At 40.7% G+C, this 17,542-nt stretch overlaps 1 protein-coding gene across 3 annotated transcripts in view; it reads right to left on the bottom strand.

Moving 5' to 3' along the window:
• Positions 1-17,542, bottom strand: part of LOC107817965 (FHA domain-containing protein PS1) — a 45,931-nt gene that overhangs the window by 19,393 nt on the left and 8,996 nt on the right. The window contains exons 2-5 of one of the 3 annotated variants that reach the window (XM_075243963.1): positions 10,735-13,228; positions 10,124-10,399; positions 9,818-9,933; positions 3,483-3,609 (exon numbers count right to left, since the gene is read on the bottom strand). In XM_075243963.1, the coding sequence (XP_075100064.1) occupies positions 12,990-13,228 (239 nt within the window). In that variant the 3' untranslated portion in view covers positions 3,483-3,609; positions 9,818-9,933; positions 10,124-10,399; positions 10,735-12,989. Of the gene's footprint in view, positions 1-347; positions 917-3,482; positions 3,610-9,817; positions 9,934-10,123; positions 13,229-17,542 lie in introns of those variants that run through there. The other 2 variants (XM_016599748.2, XM_075243964.1) reach the window with 2 other exon arrangements.

The following is a 17,542-nucleotide window of genomic DNA, read 5'->3' as shown; positions in this document are numbered from 1 at the left end:
TCCCATTCCAAACCAAGCTTGGAGCCACATTAGTATGGACTTCATAGAAGGGTTGCCCAAATCCAAGAACAAAGAAGTGATCCTTGTAGTGGTTGATAGAAGAGTTATAGGAAATTCCAGTATTTGTGGGCAATGAGATAAGCCATGTATTCATCATGCAACAAGTGGCAGAACGAACATGAAAAGTAATCGCTTATATTTAAATACAACTAAGAAAGCACAAGAAGAATTATCTGACCCACAACTTAGAGTTAGCCGCGGTGATTCATGCACTAAAGATGTGGAGGCACAATTTGTATAGAATTTATGTTGATGTCTATACGAATCATAAGAGCCTTCAGTATATATTCAAGCAAAAGGAATTGAATTTACGTCAGAGGCGATGGTTGGAGCTACTAATAGACTATGATGTTGATAATTTATACCATCCAGGAAAGGCGAATGTAGTAGTGAGAACTGAGCCCAAGTGAGAGGAGGTGAACCTGCTGGTCTGCCCCGAACATACTCCTGCCACTACCTCTTGGCAGAGCCATGCATCTGATACACTACGAAGTCAACTTTATTGGACTCCACTATACCTATGTTGCGAAATACCTCATGGCAACGGTCCAAGAAATCCTGAGGGTCCTTAGAAGGTGTACCGCCAAAGCAAGTGGGAAACAACTTGGTGAACTTGTCCAACCTCTTCAACCCCTCGGTTGACATCACGGGTCCCTTGGCCAAAAGGATTTGTTGATAGGAGAGAGTGGGCAGCAGGAGCTACGGGACGCCAATCTGCCATTAAGGTGCCCTAAATGTAGAAAGGATTGATCCTGGGTGTCCCATGTATATTGATATTTATTCAACAGATTGAGCACATGAAGTGCTAATACCATACCTTAAATACATACCAATATACTGAGATGGAACCATGTACCTGCAAAAAAGAACAAACTGGTTAGTGAACTGGGCACACACAGTGCTTGTCTGCTGTTAAGGCAGTTGTTGCTGCTACTGGTTTCTTTGTTGTTGTAGCTCATTCGACCTTGGACAATTAGGTCTGCTCCCATTATTGCGTGACTGTCATCCATACCCATGAGAAGTAAAAGGAGAGGCTAGGTGTAGTGCGATGATGATTTTATTGGTTTTCTTATGTCTGAATGCCGATGTTTCAAGGAAATCTTGATGGATTTTAATCTGACTGGGCAGTGAGTGGAAAGAATGAAAGTTGGTGAGTGTTGTGAGACTATGGCTGAGCTTTGACAATGAGTCTGCTGGAAAGTTAGCTTCTCTGTAGACATGAGAGAAACTGATTGCTGCACATTGATCACATAACTGTTTCAGTTTCAGTAGCAACATTTTCAGTGCCCATGGTGGTGTAGTCTCACTGGTGAGCCAATGAATGAGTAAAGTTGGGTCTGCTTCAAGGTGCACTTTGGTGTAACCATTGTCCAAGCACCATGTGATCCCAATAATTGTTGTTTCTATCTCTACTTAATTGTTGGTACCTTCACCCAATGGGCCTGCTAAGGCATGGATAAATGTACCTCTGTGATCCCTGATGATGGCCCCAACACCTATCTTCTATGGGTTTGTAAGTGCACTGCCATCACTGTTGATTTTAACAAATTCTTGTGCTGGTTTCCTCCAGGTAACTTGCTGAACATTGGTGTAATGAGATATATCTTCAATGGCTTGGTACAAGTCAGTCCATTGCAGTGACCATTTAATAGAGGGGTAGTTGGTTTTGAGAAGGAGATGGATATCAGAATTGATGGCAAACAAGACTCTAGTCAAGGAGGACTGTTTGATACCATATTTTGCACTGCATCTATTTTTCCATAGGTTCCAGGTCTTTTAAGCAGCCCCCATTTCATTAGGAGTAGTCTGTGAGGTAATCCTGCTGTTTGGATACCAACTGCTTCTCCAAATTTTCTCCACACTATTGTTGCAAAATGCCCTGTGCATGGCAGGTTATGTGTGCCTAATGTAGATGGTTTTCGTGAATTGATTCTCCAGGAGGCTCATAGTTCGCGGTACTCCATACATCCGGGTGCTGCGAAGATGTAGCAGGACTTGAGGCAACATTTTTGGTGGAGGAAGATGAAAAAAGGCATAGTGGAGTATGTAGCTCGGTGTCTAAATTGTCAACAAGTGAAATATGAGCATCAACGACCGAGTGGATTGCTTCAGAAGTTAGAGATTCCAGAATGGAAATGGGAGAGGATCACTATGGATTTCGTTGTTGGGCTCCCACGGACTCAGATGAAGTTCAATGCAGCTTGGGTGATTGTGGATAGATTGACCAAGTCAGCTCATTCCAATCCTATGATGACTACCTATTCTTCCGAGCAGTTGGCTCGAATCTATATTCGCGAGATTTTCAGATTTCACGGCGTACCGGTATCTATCATCTCTGACCGGGGTACGCAGTTTACATCACGGTTCTGGAGGGCAGTACAACGTGAGTTGAGTACTCGGGTAGAGTTGAGTACAACATTTCACCCTCAGACGGACGGGCAGTCCGAATGCACTATTCAGATACTGGAGGATATGCTTCGTGCGTGTGTGATAGTTTTTAGGGGTGCTTGGGATCAGTTCTTACCACTTGCGTAGTTTGCTTACAACAACAGTTACCAGTCAAGCATTCAGATGGCTCCGTATGAGGCCTTGTATGGTAGGCGATGCCGGTCCCCAGTGGGTTGGTTCGAACCGGGCGAGTCTAGGCTATTGGGTACAGACTTGGTTCAGGATGCCCTGGAAAAGGTTAAGTTGATTCAGGATTGACTTCGTACAGCCCAATCTAGACAGAAGAGTTATGCGAATCGAAAGGTTTGTGATGTTGCATTCATGGTTGGTGAGCGGGTATTCCTCCGGGTTTCGCCTATGAAGGGTGTGATGAGGTTCGGGAAGAAGGGCAAGTTGAGCCCTAGGTATATTGGGCCTTTTGAGATTCTTGAGAGAGTTGGAGAGGTGGCTTACGGACTTGCACTACCACCTAGTCTTTCTGTGGTTCATCCGGTATTCCATGTTTCTATGCTTCGGAAATATCACGGCGATCCGTCTCATGTGTTAGACTTCAGTTCGGTTCAGTTGGACAAGGATCTATCTTATGTTGAGGAACCAGTGGCTATTTTAGATAAGCAGGTTTTCCGAATACACTAGGAATTAGAAGTCACTAAAATTTTTGAAACACTTATTTCAATTGATTCAGGAGAAGAATAAAGATTCAGATGCATGGGACTCATTAATCAACTTATAAAAGAAATCATTTTATAGACCAGTAAAGACCAGAGTTGGATCAGATAGTAACACGTCTGTGAACAAATGGTTACTTTACATTATTGATTTATTTACTTGGAAGGCTTCACTAAACATTTGTGACGAATACAGTAGAATATGGATAAGCTTAACATCATACAGCTTCATAATTAGTTTGACTTGATTAAACATGGTACACTCTTTTTTGATGATTCAGGCACACAGCTTAAACACTGACTTACCATCTCCAGTATATGGAACATGCTCTTCATGGGTAGCAAAGGACATTGATCTAACAATGACAAAGTTTCTCCCAGGCACAGAAAGAGACCTTGACATGCTAGCTTTGGATGCCCCAATCCGCGATGACTGCAAACAGAATTACAAGACAGACATGAGTTAGTGTATGGAAAGTAGAGAAACCATTAGATGTAACAGCTATTATCATTACAAGTAGGAGACATCTAATATGTTAATGGCCTCCTAACTGGTAGAAGGTTCCAGCGAGAAGACGGAAAGAGGATAAACTTTAGATTACAATTCCTTTCAAAAGTGAGTTTCTAAACATTTACAATGATAGTAGATCTTCTTGGCCATTAGATAACTGAACATACAGCAGAATGAGGCCGGCTTCCAAAATATTATTGCTTTTTCTGTGGCATTAATTCCTATCTTAGTGTGTATGACAAAGTATGACTAACCCAAAGATCAACAGGTTGACTTGACTAGCATGTTATATACAAAACATTAGATTATCTGTTGAAGTTTGTCGAACCAGATATTTATATAAAAATTAATTGCATCATAATTTAACTTAGATTTGTTTTTTTTTTTTTGGTAATTAAGTATTTTTATTTCCCAGGAAAAAAATATTTTACAAAATAGAACAAAACCCATAATACTTGGACAACCCCAAGTATTTCAACTACTATCTGCTACTATCCCTCCTCCCCTGTACAAATTTCATTCCAACACTGCTATGGGTAGAAGTTCATCCTACTCAATCTCCCTGCTAACTTTTTGTTCCATTGCCCTCGACCATGGGTGTCTTGAATTATCAATTTGCATAGATCTTCAATTCTTCTCTTCTTGCCTTGGAAAATTCTTAGATTCCTTTCTTGCCATAAGGTGTATACACTCCCAGCCATCACAGTTCTATAAATCTCAACCATTGCATTATTCCCATTCGTATATTTGACAGTCCATTCCACTTTCTGTTGCCGCCCCATTGGTGCTCTTTGTATTCCCTGCCAACTGAGCATCTTGTACCACACAACTGATGAGTATTAGCATTTAAAGAATAGGTGATCAGTAGACTCCTCCTCCCTTTCGCACAAAGAACAAATTGGATTTATTACCATGCCCCATCTAGCTAAGTCTATCTTTAGTAATTAGCCTGCCAAGAGCAGCTATATGCATTATAAACTGTAAAGAGTCATTTAGGGCATCCAGAATTATTACAAATTAACCTCTTCCAGGCCACCTTTGGGAAGTCCCCTCTGAGTTGTAGGTAACAACTTCTTAATAGAAAAATAGTTTATGTTCATTAGCTCCTCGTGTGTTATCCCTGCTTCATCAACTGTCTCCTTAGCCTTCAGTATCTTCCTCACCATCCAAGAAGCATGCGTAGGATTAGTCTCCCATATCTGTTTTTCTTTTACATTGTAGATGTGGATCCATTTGATCCACATTCTGTCTTTCTTTTTGCATAAGTTCCAGAAATGTTTACAAATGACAGCATTATTCCAAGCGTAGATATCAATGACATTGAGTCCACCAGCTACTCTTGGACAGCATACTTTATCCCACGACAATGGAGCTTTCTTAGATATATCATTTCCTCCCGTCCATAGGTAGCTTCTGCATATAGCCTCCACCTTATGAAAGGGCAGCCCATTGCACTAAGCTCCCGCTATGCGCGGGGTCCGGGGAAGGGCCGGACCACAAGGGTCTATTGTATGCAGCCTTACCCTGTATTTCTGCAAGAGGCTGGACCACTAAGCTCCACTTTATGAATGATCTTTTTTGGTAAGACAAAGATATGGCACCAGAATGTTTGCATAGATAACAAGATGCCTTTAATCAGTTGTAGTCTAGCTGGAAAAGACAAGAATTTAGTAGTCCATGAGGTAACTCTTCCCACTATTCTATCGAGCAATGACTGACATTATGATACAGATAACCTCTTTATACAAAGTGGTACTCCTAGATATCTCACTGGCAAGTGCCTTTAGAGAATCCCATCACAGTCAGAATATCGAATTGATCCTTTTCCGGTATACCTCCAAAGAAAACTGAGCTTTTGCTTTTATTAATTGTGAGCCCTGAACTCTGAGAAAACTAGAGGAAACAATCGTACAATAGTTTCACTGATCCTATGTCACCCCTGCAGAATAGAAGCAGGTCATCAGCAAACCAAACTGCACTATCTTCATTTTGTCACATTTGGGGTGGAAATTGAAATCTGGTATCAGCCTTAGTGACTTCAAGTTTCGTGTCAGGTAATCCATAGCTAAAACAAAAAGGAATGGAGATAAGGGATCCCCTTGCCTTAGACCTATTTTTGCATCAAAAGGTGTTGTTGGCTAGCCATTCAGCAAAATAGAGTAAGAGACACTCTGCACACAATTCATGATCCATTTAATGAAAGTATCAGGAAAATCCAAGTCTATCAAAACCTGCTCCAGGTAGACCCATTCGAGTGAATCATATGCTTTCTGCATATCCAACTTCATCATGCACCTTGGTGATAGCCCTTTTCTGCCATAGCCTTTAACTAACTCGTGGCTGAGTATTATGTTATTAGTTATCAGTCTACCTGGTACAAACATCGATTGACAGTTATCTAGCAATACCTCCATAACCTCATGTAGCCTCTTTGTTAGGACTTTAGAGATGATTTTATACAGAAAGGTACAATATGAGATAGGTCTGTATTTCCTAACTGATTCTGGATTCTTAACTTTAGGAATAAGTGTTACTGAAGTGCAATCAATAGCTTTAAACATCTCAGTAGTTGCAAAGAAGTGTAGAATTGTTAACAGAGCTCTCACAAAAGGTGCCTCAAATATTGAGCAAGCAGAAGCAATATCAAGACATAGTACATATAGTTGTCTAGTTGTATAAAATATAGTTGGTTATGGGTCTTTGTCCTTTTTTTTGTTTTTGTACAGAATTGGTTATGGCCTTATGGGTCTTTGTCTCTTTGTCTTTCCCCTTTGTTTGTATAAGTAGAGGTACGTATACCATGTACAAAGACACACGTTCGGAAAAAAAGGTGAAAAGATTCCTTTTGCTTTCATGGTATCAGGAGCAGGTGCTCTAATTTAGAGATCTTATTTCTCTATCCTTTGTTGTTGTTTTTTTTTTCCTTTTTTTTTCTCCTTCATCTTTCTGTTCTATCATTTCCTTGTTATGGTTGTTGCTTCAGAATCCTTGAGAAGTCACACCCGGGACTATCCTTGATGCTGCTGTTGGGAATACCACAGTAGTAGCTTCAAATTTGGTGGATGGAACTCATCCATATTTTCTCAACTCTTCTGATTCTCCTGGAATGAACCTTATTAATGTCAGTTTTGATGGAACCAGTTATGGAAATTGGAGAAGGGGGGTATTAATCTCTCTTTCTGCTAAAAACAAACAAGGATTCATCAATGGTTCATGTCAAAAACCAGTTGAGAACTCACTTCTGTTTGCACAATGGAGGAGATGCAATGACATGGTCATTGTTTGGCTGTTAAACTCCTTAAGCAAGGATGTAGCAGAAAGTGTCATTTACTCTCAAACAGCTGGAGAACTTTGGGCTGAGCTAGAACAAAGATATGGCCAAGCTGATGGTGCAAAATTATTCCAGCTACAAAGAGAACTTAACAACATTTTGCAAGGAATAAATGATGTTGCAGCATACTTTACCAGGCTCAAAAGAATCTGGGATCAAATGAAAGTTCTTAATACCTTCATGGCTTGTGGGTGTGAGTGCAACTGTGGAGCAAAAACTCACAATCACAAAATGAATAAAGATCAAAAGCTAATCTAGTTCTTGATGGGGCTCAATGAGGGATAAGTAAAGGGAAACATCCTCATGATGAAGCTCTTCCTTCCACAGCACAAGCTTATTCAATCATTTTACATGAAGAGTCTCAAAGGGAGGTACGCTCTGATCACCATGTGTCGGTTGAGCCCAGTGCTTTCAATGTTAATGCACAAAAAACTAATAGTGAGTACAGGGGTAGAAATTATAACAGTAACACTGAAGCAAGGAAAACAACTTCTGCTCTTACTGTAAGAAGTAGGGACACCAGAAAGAGAAATATTATAAACTGGTTGGGTACCCACCGTCTTTCAAGTTCACTAAGCCAAAGAGAAACTTTGGAAATATTCAGGCTAATGCAGCAGTGATTGAGGAAGGTGAAACATCAGGAGGAGGAGCAGTTATCACTCGAGGTGTTGCACCTAGCCTAATGAATCCACGGGGGTTCACAAAAGAACAGTGTGAGCAGTTGATTCAGATGATACAATCTGTGCAAGCTGGAAACATAGGTACTTCAGGTTCTGATGCTAATGTAAGTGCCAACTATGTGGGTAAATGTACTGCTTTTCACGCCTTTATTTCTTGTTTTACAACTATCACATCCAAGTTTTGGATAATTGATTCAGGAGCCTCACAACATATGACTCATGATAAAACACTTCTAAACAATTTCAAACAACTCCCTTTCCCTATTCAAGTTACACTACCAAATTCTTATAAAGTCAAAGTGTACAGTTTAGAAAGTGTATTAATTTCACCTGAACTTGAGTTGCATAATGTTCTTTATATTCCTTCTTTCAACCATAATCTTTTGTCTGTTAACCAATTGTGTCAAATTCTTATAAAGTCAAAGTGTACAGTTTAGGAAGTGTATTAATTTCACCTGAACTTGAGTTGCATAATGTTCTTTATATTCCTTCTTTCAACCATAATCTTTTGTCTGTTAACCAATTGTGTAAGCAGCTAAATTCTAATATTTTGTTTACTAAATCTGAATGTCTTGTACAAGCCCCTTTTCTGAAGAGGCAAATGGTACTTGGTGAAGCTTTTGCTGGTCTCTATGTGTTGAGAGTTGATTCAACTAAGTCTAGAGTGTCCAATGAGCCTTTCTTTCTTTTCCCTAAAAATCATGTGAAGACTTGTAGTGCAGCCAACTTGGAGTCTTTTGTTCAATCGTGTAGTTATGTCCCAGAGTCTATTCAAATATCTGTAAGAGGAATTTTTCCATCTAATGAAAGTTTGAAAATGAATAAAACTGCAGTTTCTGATTCTATGAATTCCAACAGACTTTGGCATTTAAGATTGGGGCACTTACCTTATCATGCAATGAAAAATATAAAGAATATATCTCTTTCATCAAAAAATAAACAGGTTTTTCCTTGTGACATATGCCCAATGGCAAGACAGTCTAAATTGCCTTTTCCAACAAGCTCTATTAGCTCTAAACAGTGCTTTGAATTACTACACATAGATACTTGGGGTCCTTATAATGTTCCCACTTACAAGGGAGAAAGATATTTTCTTACTATTGCGGATAATTTTTCAAGGGCAACTTGGGCCTATCTTTTATCTACAAAGTCTAATGCTTTCCCTACCCTTAAATCCTTTTTAGCTCTTATAGAAACACAATTCTCAGCCAAGGTTAAGATCATAAGATCAGATAATGCATATGAGTTAGGGACAGGAATAACTCCTTCAGATTTCTTTACTTCCAAAGGGATAGTTCATCACACATCATGCATTGGAACCCCACAACAAAATGGGGTAGTTGAAAGAAAACACAAACACTTATTAGAGACATGTAAAGCTTTATTATTCCAGTCTCATTTACCAAAGAAATATTGGGGTGATTGTTTGCTAACATCAACTTACTTGATTAATAGATTCCCTTCAAGAGTTCTAAATAATAGATCACCCTATCAAGTTTTGTTTGGCAAATTGTCAGATTACTCTCATTTGAAGCCTTTCGGTTGTTTATGCTTTGTCTCTACTCTTTCTAGAAATAGAGATAAACTACACCCTAGAGCAATCCCTAGAGTCTTCTTAGGTTACCCTTTTGGAAATAAAGGATATAGAATTTTGAACATTCAATCGAATCACGTATTTATTTCTAGGGATATCAAATTCTTTGAGTCTATATTCCCTTTTTCTTATTCCACTCCTATGTCAAAATTGTTTCCAGCCAGTTTTCCTGTCTCTGATGAGGGAATACATATTTTTTCTTCACAACAGGAATCTAATTCACCTAATGTAACTACACCAGGTGTTATTTCTTTATCATCTTCCAGTCCTAGAGGCAAAGATTGCCCCATTGTTACTCTGTCTACATCTAGAGTTGAATCAGCTCCAGCAGATGGGCTACGTAGATCTTCTAGAGAGCATAATGCACCTAAATATTTATCAGACTACATATGCGATGCTGCTTATTCAGTAATTTCATCAAACCCACCTTTTACCCCGTTTCACTCTTACTCTTTTTCTGCACTTTCTCAACCAAATTAATAGTTTGTTAACTCTATATGCCAAATTTCTGAGCCAAATTCTTACCAAGAAGTAGCCATTCATCCCGGTTGGCAAGCAGCTATGGCAAAAGAACTTGAGGCATTAGAATCCAATTGCACTTGGGAAGTAGTTCAAATCCCTTTTGCAAGGAAAGCATTGCCCTGCAAATGGGTGTACAAAGTTAAACTCAAATCTGAAGGAAGTTTGGAAAGACTCAAAGCAAGGCTAGTAGTACGAGGAGATACACAACGAGAGGGAGTAGACTACACAGAGACATTTTCACCGGTGGTGAAAATGACAACTATCAGATGTTTGTTAATTGTTGCAGTGAAGAAGGGATGGAACATATACCAGTTAGATGTTAATAACGCCTTCTTACATGGCGACTTGCACGAGGAAGTGTTTATGAAGTTTCCACCAGGAATTGCACCTCCAAGCTCTTCCCATGTCTGTCGTCTTCGCAAGTCCCTCTATGGTTTGAAACAGGCATCGCGCCAATGGTATGCTCGACTATCCTCTGCTTTACGATCCAGAGGTTTCACCTCCTCGGTCAATGACTACTCCTTGTTCTTCAAAATATCTGGGACTCTAACGACTATATTAGCCGTATATGTTGATGACATTCTCCTAACAGGAAACAATCAAGAAGAAATCAGTGAGATAAAATCATTCCTTGGTTCTGAATTTTGAATTAAGGACCTAGGAGAAGCAAGTTATTTTCTAGGTATGGAACTTTTACGAGCCTGGAGATATCATTTTGACTCAGAGGAAATTTGCAATTGACCTCATTTCTAAGTTTGATTTTCTACAATCGAGAGATGTTTGCACTCCGCTTGATTCACACATTAAGCTTACTGCTGATTCTGGTGAGCTTTTGCCTGATCCTACCATTTATCGGAAGCTCTTGGGGAAGCTAAATTCCTCACAAATACCCGACCAGATCTATCCTTTGCTATACATACCTTGAGTCAATACATGCAATCTCCAAGATCTGGACACTATCAGGCAGCTTTACATACTCTTTGATATGTTCGAAATGATCCAAGTTTGGGACTTTTCTTCTCATCCGAGCCTTCATTTCAGATTTTGGGTTATTGTGACGCAGATTAGGCATCTTGCTCGGATACTCGAAGATCAATTAGTGGTTTCTTATTGAGCATAAGTGGATGCCCCGTCTCCCGGAAATCGAAGAAACAATAAGTGATTTCTTTGTCTTCGGCAGAAGCTGAATATCGATATATCCGACGTTTGGTAGCAGAACTTTCATGGATTGTTCGTCTTCTTGCTGACATATCCATTTCCCCTTCGCTTCCAGTCTCTGTCCATTGTGACAATCAAGCTGTGATTCACATAGCGAAAAACCTAGTTTTTCACGAACGAACAAAGCACATCGAAATTGATTGTCACTTCGTCCGCGAAAAACTGCTCGATGGTCTAATTTCTTTGTCTTTTTGTTCCAACTACAACCCAAATCGCCGGTATCTTCACAAAAGGATTGGCAGGACCTCTTCATCGGAGTTTTTTTGGGCAAGTTGGGAGTCCGATCTACGGGCTCCCACTTGAAGGGGGTGTTAACAGAGCTCTCACAAAAGGTGCCTCAAATATTGAGCAAGCAGAAGCAATATCAAGACATAGTACATATAGTTGTCTAGTTGTATAAAATATAGTTGGTTATGGGTCTTTGTCCTTTCTTTTTTTTTTTTTGTACAGAATTGGTTATGGCCTTATGGGTCTTTGTCTCTTTATCTTTCCCCTTTGTTTGTATAAGTAGAGGTACATATACCATGTACAAAGACACACGTTCGGAAAAAAAGGTGAAAAGATTCCTTTTGCTTTCAAGAATAGCGTCAGTAACTTCTTCTCCTATAATGGGCCATGCTTTCTTAAAAAATACATCATTCAGTCCATCACACCCTGGTGCTTTCATATCATCTATATCTTTTAGTGCCTGGTATATCTCCTCTTTTGTGACTGGTCTGATCAATCTTGTTGTTCCCTGTTCAGGGTTGGTCCATCCTTGATCACATTAGGATTAATTGCAGGTGGAGTACTTGTTGTTGTTCCAAGCAGTCCCCTGTAGAAACCAATAACTTCTTCAATTTCAACATCAGACTGTGTGATGTCCCCTCGATCAGTTTTAAGCCTTCTGATATGGTTCTGGGAGCATCTACTATTTTTCATGGTTGCGAAGACATAAATAGAGTTTGAGTCACCCTCTTTAAGCCATTGTACCCTGGATTTTTGTTTGTAGATGCTCTCTTTAATCCCACCCCATTTTTCCAGTTGGTTTCTTAGGTCTCTTTCTTCTTCAATCAGAGAACTATTCTGATATTCTGTATCCATTTTCTTCTGCACCTCATGCAATTGTTGTCTGATCTGCTTCAGCTTCTTTTCTACTCTTATAGATTGCTCAGAGTTAAGCTTCTTCAAATCTTGCTTAATCTATTTCAGCTTGCTCCACACCTTCCTCATGTAGTTACCTGCTATTTGCTTCTCCCAGTTGTTCTCTATCAGTGTCAAGAACTGTTGGTGTTCAGCCATACAGTTAAAGAACCTAAAAGGCTTTCCCTTGCATCTTGTTGGCCATATCAAAACTGATTCCAAGTGGGGAATGATCCGAGAACATTGGCTCTATTATTTGCACTGTTACTGTTGACATTGTATTCATCCAAGTTGCATTAGCAACGGCTCTGTCAATTCTACTGTAAGTGTGGTTATTTGTCCATGTGTACTTCCTACCAAAGGTCCTTACCTCAGTCAGTCCTGTATTCAGCAGGAATTCTCTATAGTCCCTTGTTTCATAGTCTTGTATTGGTGTTCCATGTTGTCTGTCTTCTTGATTCAAGATTGTATTGAAATCCCCCCATAGCTAACCATGGTCCCTGTTGCACATTCACCAATCCCTGCAATTTCCCCCATAGTTTCCTGCTTTCTTGTATTGTATGAAGTCCATAGATCGCAGTGAAGTCGAATACCAGCTTCATCTCATGCATCCTAACTTGATCATAGATAAATTGTGCATCATTGTCAATCATACTAAAGTCACATAATCTAGGATTCCATAGTATCCATATTATTCTTTAGACACCCAACTCCATCCTGGTGCTATTTTTTGGATAATTTTTGCTTCTTTATTTTCAGTTACTCTATGCTCAAGTATAGCTATCGGCCTCATTTGTTTCTCCTTTATAGTTTTAACTCCTTTTGCTTGTGTGCTTTATTCACTCCTCTCACAATCCATGTGACTATCATACTGGGATGGATTGGGAATTTGATAAGGCTTCATACCCCTTGTAGCTACATTGCCCTTCATCCTTGCTTCCAGTAGAGTTGGAGTTTGTCGATTGGATTCTAACATTAACATTGAGAGGATTGAATCCATTACTGGTTGCAATATTGCTCTCTTCTTGGCTGCCCTTGGTTCAATCTTGTTACCAGAAATCCATGTCCCATGGACTAAAACAACAGCAAAACCACAGTCAGAAACTACTACAGTAATAAACAACAAACAACAAGGCTCAGGTAATAAACAACAACAGAAATGTGAATTAACTGGAAAATCCACCAACATATGCAGAGAAAATTAACTGACCACAGTCAGAAACTACTACAGTAATAAACAACAAACAACAAGGCTCAGGTAATAAACAACAACAGAAATGTGAATTAACTGGAAAATCCACCAACATATGCAGAGAAAATTAACTGACTAGATAAATCAAAATCAAATGAAGGTGTTTACCCGAAAAACGGATAGAGTTGAATTTGTACTTAGTTCTAAGGATATGTGGTATAGCTTAATACAAATCGTAAGGATAAATAGAAATATCAAATATAGATTGCAAAGAATGCAAAATAAACAAGGTTGGAAAGAAAATGATTTTTAGGATTAAGTAAAATGAATCAATTAATGAAGCCTAAAAGAATAATCCTTGAATATAGGAGAATATGGTGCTTGAATTACAATGTAAGCAAAAAACTGCCCTCTACAGAAATGTAGTCATCCTCTTTATAGTGGAGGATCCTACTTTAGATATAATTAAAAATACATAGTGGAGAACCCATGATAAATCAGCTTTTCCTTAATTTCCGCCGAGATTCTCTCCCTTAGTGTGTTTGCAACGGCTCTTGTCTGTGAGCTCGAGCTCGATCGGCCTCGATGCAGGTTGGTATTGCTTCTAGAGCTCGATGTGGACTCGGGATCAGGTGATGATTCGGGCTCGGTATCGGTTGGCCTCTGCCCCTTAAGCTCAAAATCATCTCATCATAGTTCGATTCGAACCCGAGCTCGATAATGACTTCGAACTCAGTGTTTGACTTATACTTGAAATCTGAACCTCGTTCATACCATCTTCGTAACTCATCTCGATATTACGAAGTCTTTCTTCGATCCATTATGTTTTAACCTCGATCAATCGTACGAAGGTCGAAGTCTATTTCGACTGTATACAGATAGTCCCCTCGTTTCTCGGGAAGGATGTGGTGAGAAACGATATGATTTCTCAATGGCTCGATTGGATTATAAGCTGACGTTCACATCGGGTTCGATCATGACGCACGTGATAGCTGTCCCGTCGATTTAGTTATTCAAGGCATTTAATGCATGTCAGACGGTGGTCGGCCACCGCTGATATTGAACCGCCATTGCTTTAATCTATAAATAGCCCTTCCTTTTACCATTTACCACTTTTACATCTTCAATCTTCCAAATTTCCCAAGTTCTTTTTCATACCCTTTGAGTTTATTCGCAAATCTGTGATTCTTCTTTGCAAAAGTCCTTCAAAACTACCAAATCTTTGTCACTTTCTTCTATTCTTGACCTTTAAATTTGAAAATGACGAAAACATCACAAACCATTCCTCAGAAAGAGAAAGCTTCATCTTCACAGTCTGCCGCCGACGAAACACCAGTAGAGCCACGGCCTGAGGAGTGTGTTCCTGGGGCGTGTGTTCTTACCTCTGATTTTAAGGTCGATAAAGGCTCATCGGTTCCCGGCCGATGTGAGCTAGTATCGAGGTACATGTGTTCGATAACCGAGAGGCACCTCAAACAACTAAAGAAAGATTGCAATTGGGAAGACAAAGAAATAATAATCCCTTCTTCTGACGAAGATATCACCACTTACGTGAAAGGGTTTTTAAGTGTGTATACTTACCCTTTCACGTTAGGTCCCCTTGATTCTGTTATTATTGACTTCTGTCGTCAATACCAAATAACCCTAGGCCAGGTCCATCCTTCTTTTTGGCGGATCGTTATTTTGATCCGATACTTTGTGAACAAAATCGAGGGGGTGTCGTTCACCCTTGACCATCTCATCCGATTGTACCGTCCCCGCCTTTTTCGAGGAGGGTTAATAAAACTTCAGCGTCAGGCTACCAAAGCTCTGTTTTCGAGCCACGAGGACAGGGATCGAGGCTGGATGGGCAGGTTCGTTCGGGTAAGGACTTCGGATCTGATTCCGACTGAAAAGATACCTTTTCCCAAGGAGTGGAATATGAAGCGTAAGTGTAATTCTATTGTTACTTCCTTCTATTTTGCCCTTTCATTTCTTTTCTCACCGATATTTCCCTTTTTGTGATGCAGCGGTTCCCTGGATGCCCGGCGCAATTTTCGATCTCAAGAACTGGGTACGTGCTCTGGCTTCGACCTCCACATACGTCGAGCGCTCATGGCGTGATTTGTCAAAGGGCCGATGGGAGGCCAAAAATCATGGTAAGCTCCTTTCTCGTATTTTTTGGTAGTTCGAACAAGATGCTTTCCGTACACTTTGATAAAATTTCCCGTATGTAGGTGTGGGCAAAGATGCGGTTTTGAGGCCCTCGTCCGTCGAGGAAGAGGCTTCGGCCTCTGTCCCAAAGCCGATGAAAGATAATAAGAGGAAAAGGCCCTCCGTTTCCGAAGATCCAAAACCGAAGAAGAGGACGGCTCGTAAGCCGAACAAGAATACCATTCCTTTGACCGTAGAATCAGTTCTGCGCCTAAGGGATGAAGACGAAGAAGAAGAAAATGATGGCCGCGCTGGCGGCCCGAACGAAGAAGACCACCGACGTTTCCACAGGCAACTGGATCGATGGTGGTTCATAAGGCTCCGCCTCGAACTGAGGATATATCGGAGAAAGATTCGGGCAGAGTCCCTGAGTTGTTAGAGATCGAAGATGCTTCCCATCGAAGCCAACGGATGGGGGATATGTCTGAAGGGGCTCTCCTCGAATATCTTCGAACCGAAGAGGATGCTCCAAGTGATTCTTTTGGGGCACTAGCAATCGAAGACTCGCCCACCTTTCCTGCTTTTTCCGCAGGGGCGATTCGGGAAGCCCAAGCTTTGGGGGCCCTCCAACTAGACAGGCCTCATGATGGAGAGGATCCTTTTCGTGACATGTTTACCGGTGTCGAGGACGTTGCCGGTACTAGTGATGCATCGGATCTTTTTCACGGGGTGCAGCAGGATTTGAATTAGGTAAGCATTAAATTATTTTGTTGGTATTACCTTTATGTTTGCTTTTCTTTTCTAACTTCTTTTCTTCTTTCTTTGCAGGCCGCGGCAGTTCATCGAGAAGCATGTTCTCGATCCCGAACCAAGCTGCGTCGATACGAGGCCGCCCTTCAACGGGTTACGGAGGAGAGAAACTCCCTAAAACTCCTCTTAGGGCAAAGGGGAGAGGAAATAAAAAACCTCCGAGCTGAGTTGGCCAAGGCTCACCAAGATTAGACCGATCTATCCAAGCAGGTAATAATACTTTTAAAAGCCTATGGGCTCGATACCGGAACGATGGCTAATTTTTCGGTCTCACAGCTGCAGCAGAAAATTGAGATGATCGAAAAACTTCGTGAAGAGGTCGATGTTATAAAAGCAGAGTCTTTGAAGTGGAAATAAGGTATGGACCGCTTTGCTGCAGAGAAAGAAGCTGCTCGAGCCCAATTATCATCGGCCGAAAACCAACTCCAAAGAATGAAGGAGAAAGGCTCGGTTCAAGCAAGAAGAATAGAGGAGCTTGAGGCTCGATTGGCCTCTGAACTTGCTAAGGCCGAATATGACGCCGAAAAGGCAAAGGTCGATGCGGATGCGCTCGTGGCCGTCTATCAGGCCGATGCTGAAGCTGCCCAGGTCCAAGCAAGAGAGGCAGCCGAAACTGCTGATACTCGAGCACATTGGGTCGCTGAACTTGCTAAGTGCCGATCTCGGAGGAAGACCCTCGAGAAGATCCATGCTCGAGGTTTCGATCTCGCTGAAAAGATAAAAAGGGCTAAAGAACTCGAAGCCGATGCTGAAGCCTTGGCTTTCGATGATGAAGCCTTGGCTTCGGATGATGATGATGATGATAATGATGATGATGGGAATAAGAGCGTGTCCGAGAACGGGGGGGAGCCCGGTGGAGAAGAGACCGCTCCCGGAGATAACCAAGAAACTTAGCCCTTAGTTTCTACGTTGCAATCAATCATGTAAACAATTTTGTATATATATAAATATCTTTTTCTTTTACCGACTTGCTTCTGTTTTGTTTCCTGCCTTGTGAAGATTTTATTCATGCCTTATGAATATTTTCATAAGGATTTAGGCAATTTGATCGAATTTGGACTTCGTAGCCTTTATAACCGAGTGAGCGCTTACTCAAACTTGAAATAAGGTAGCTCACACGCTTAGTAGTCGAGTTGAGTGATTGCTCAAACTTGAGATGATGTAGCCCTTAGGCTTATTAGTTGAGTGAATGATTCGAACTCGAAGTAATGTAGCCCATAGGCGTAATAGTCGAGTGACTGTTTCGAACTCGA

This window comes from Nicotiana tabacum, chromosome 22 (assembly GCF_000715075.1).
Source record: "Nicotiana tabacum cultivar K326 chromosome 22, ASM71507v2, whole genome shotgun sequence".
Classification (NCBI taxonomy): Eukaryota; Viridiplantae; Streptophyta; class Magnoliopsida; order Solanales; family Solanaceae; genus Nicotiana; species Nicotiana tabacum.
This window is presented reverse-complemented; position numbering and strand designations above follow the sequence as displayed.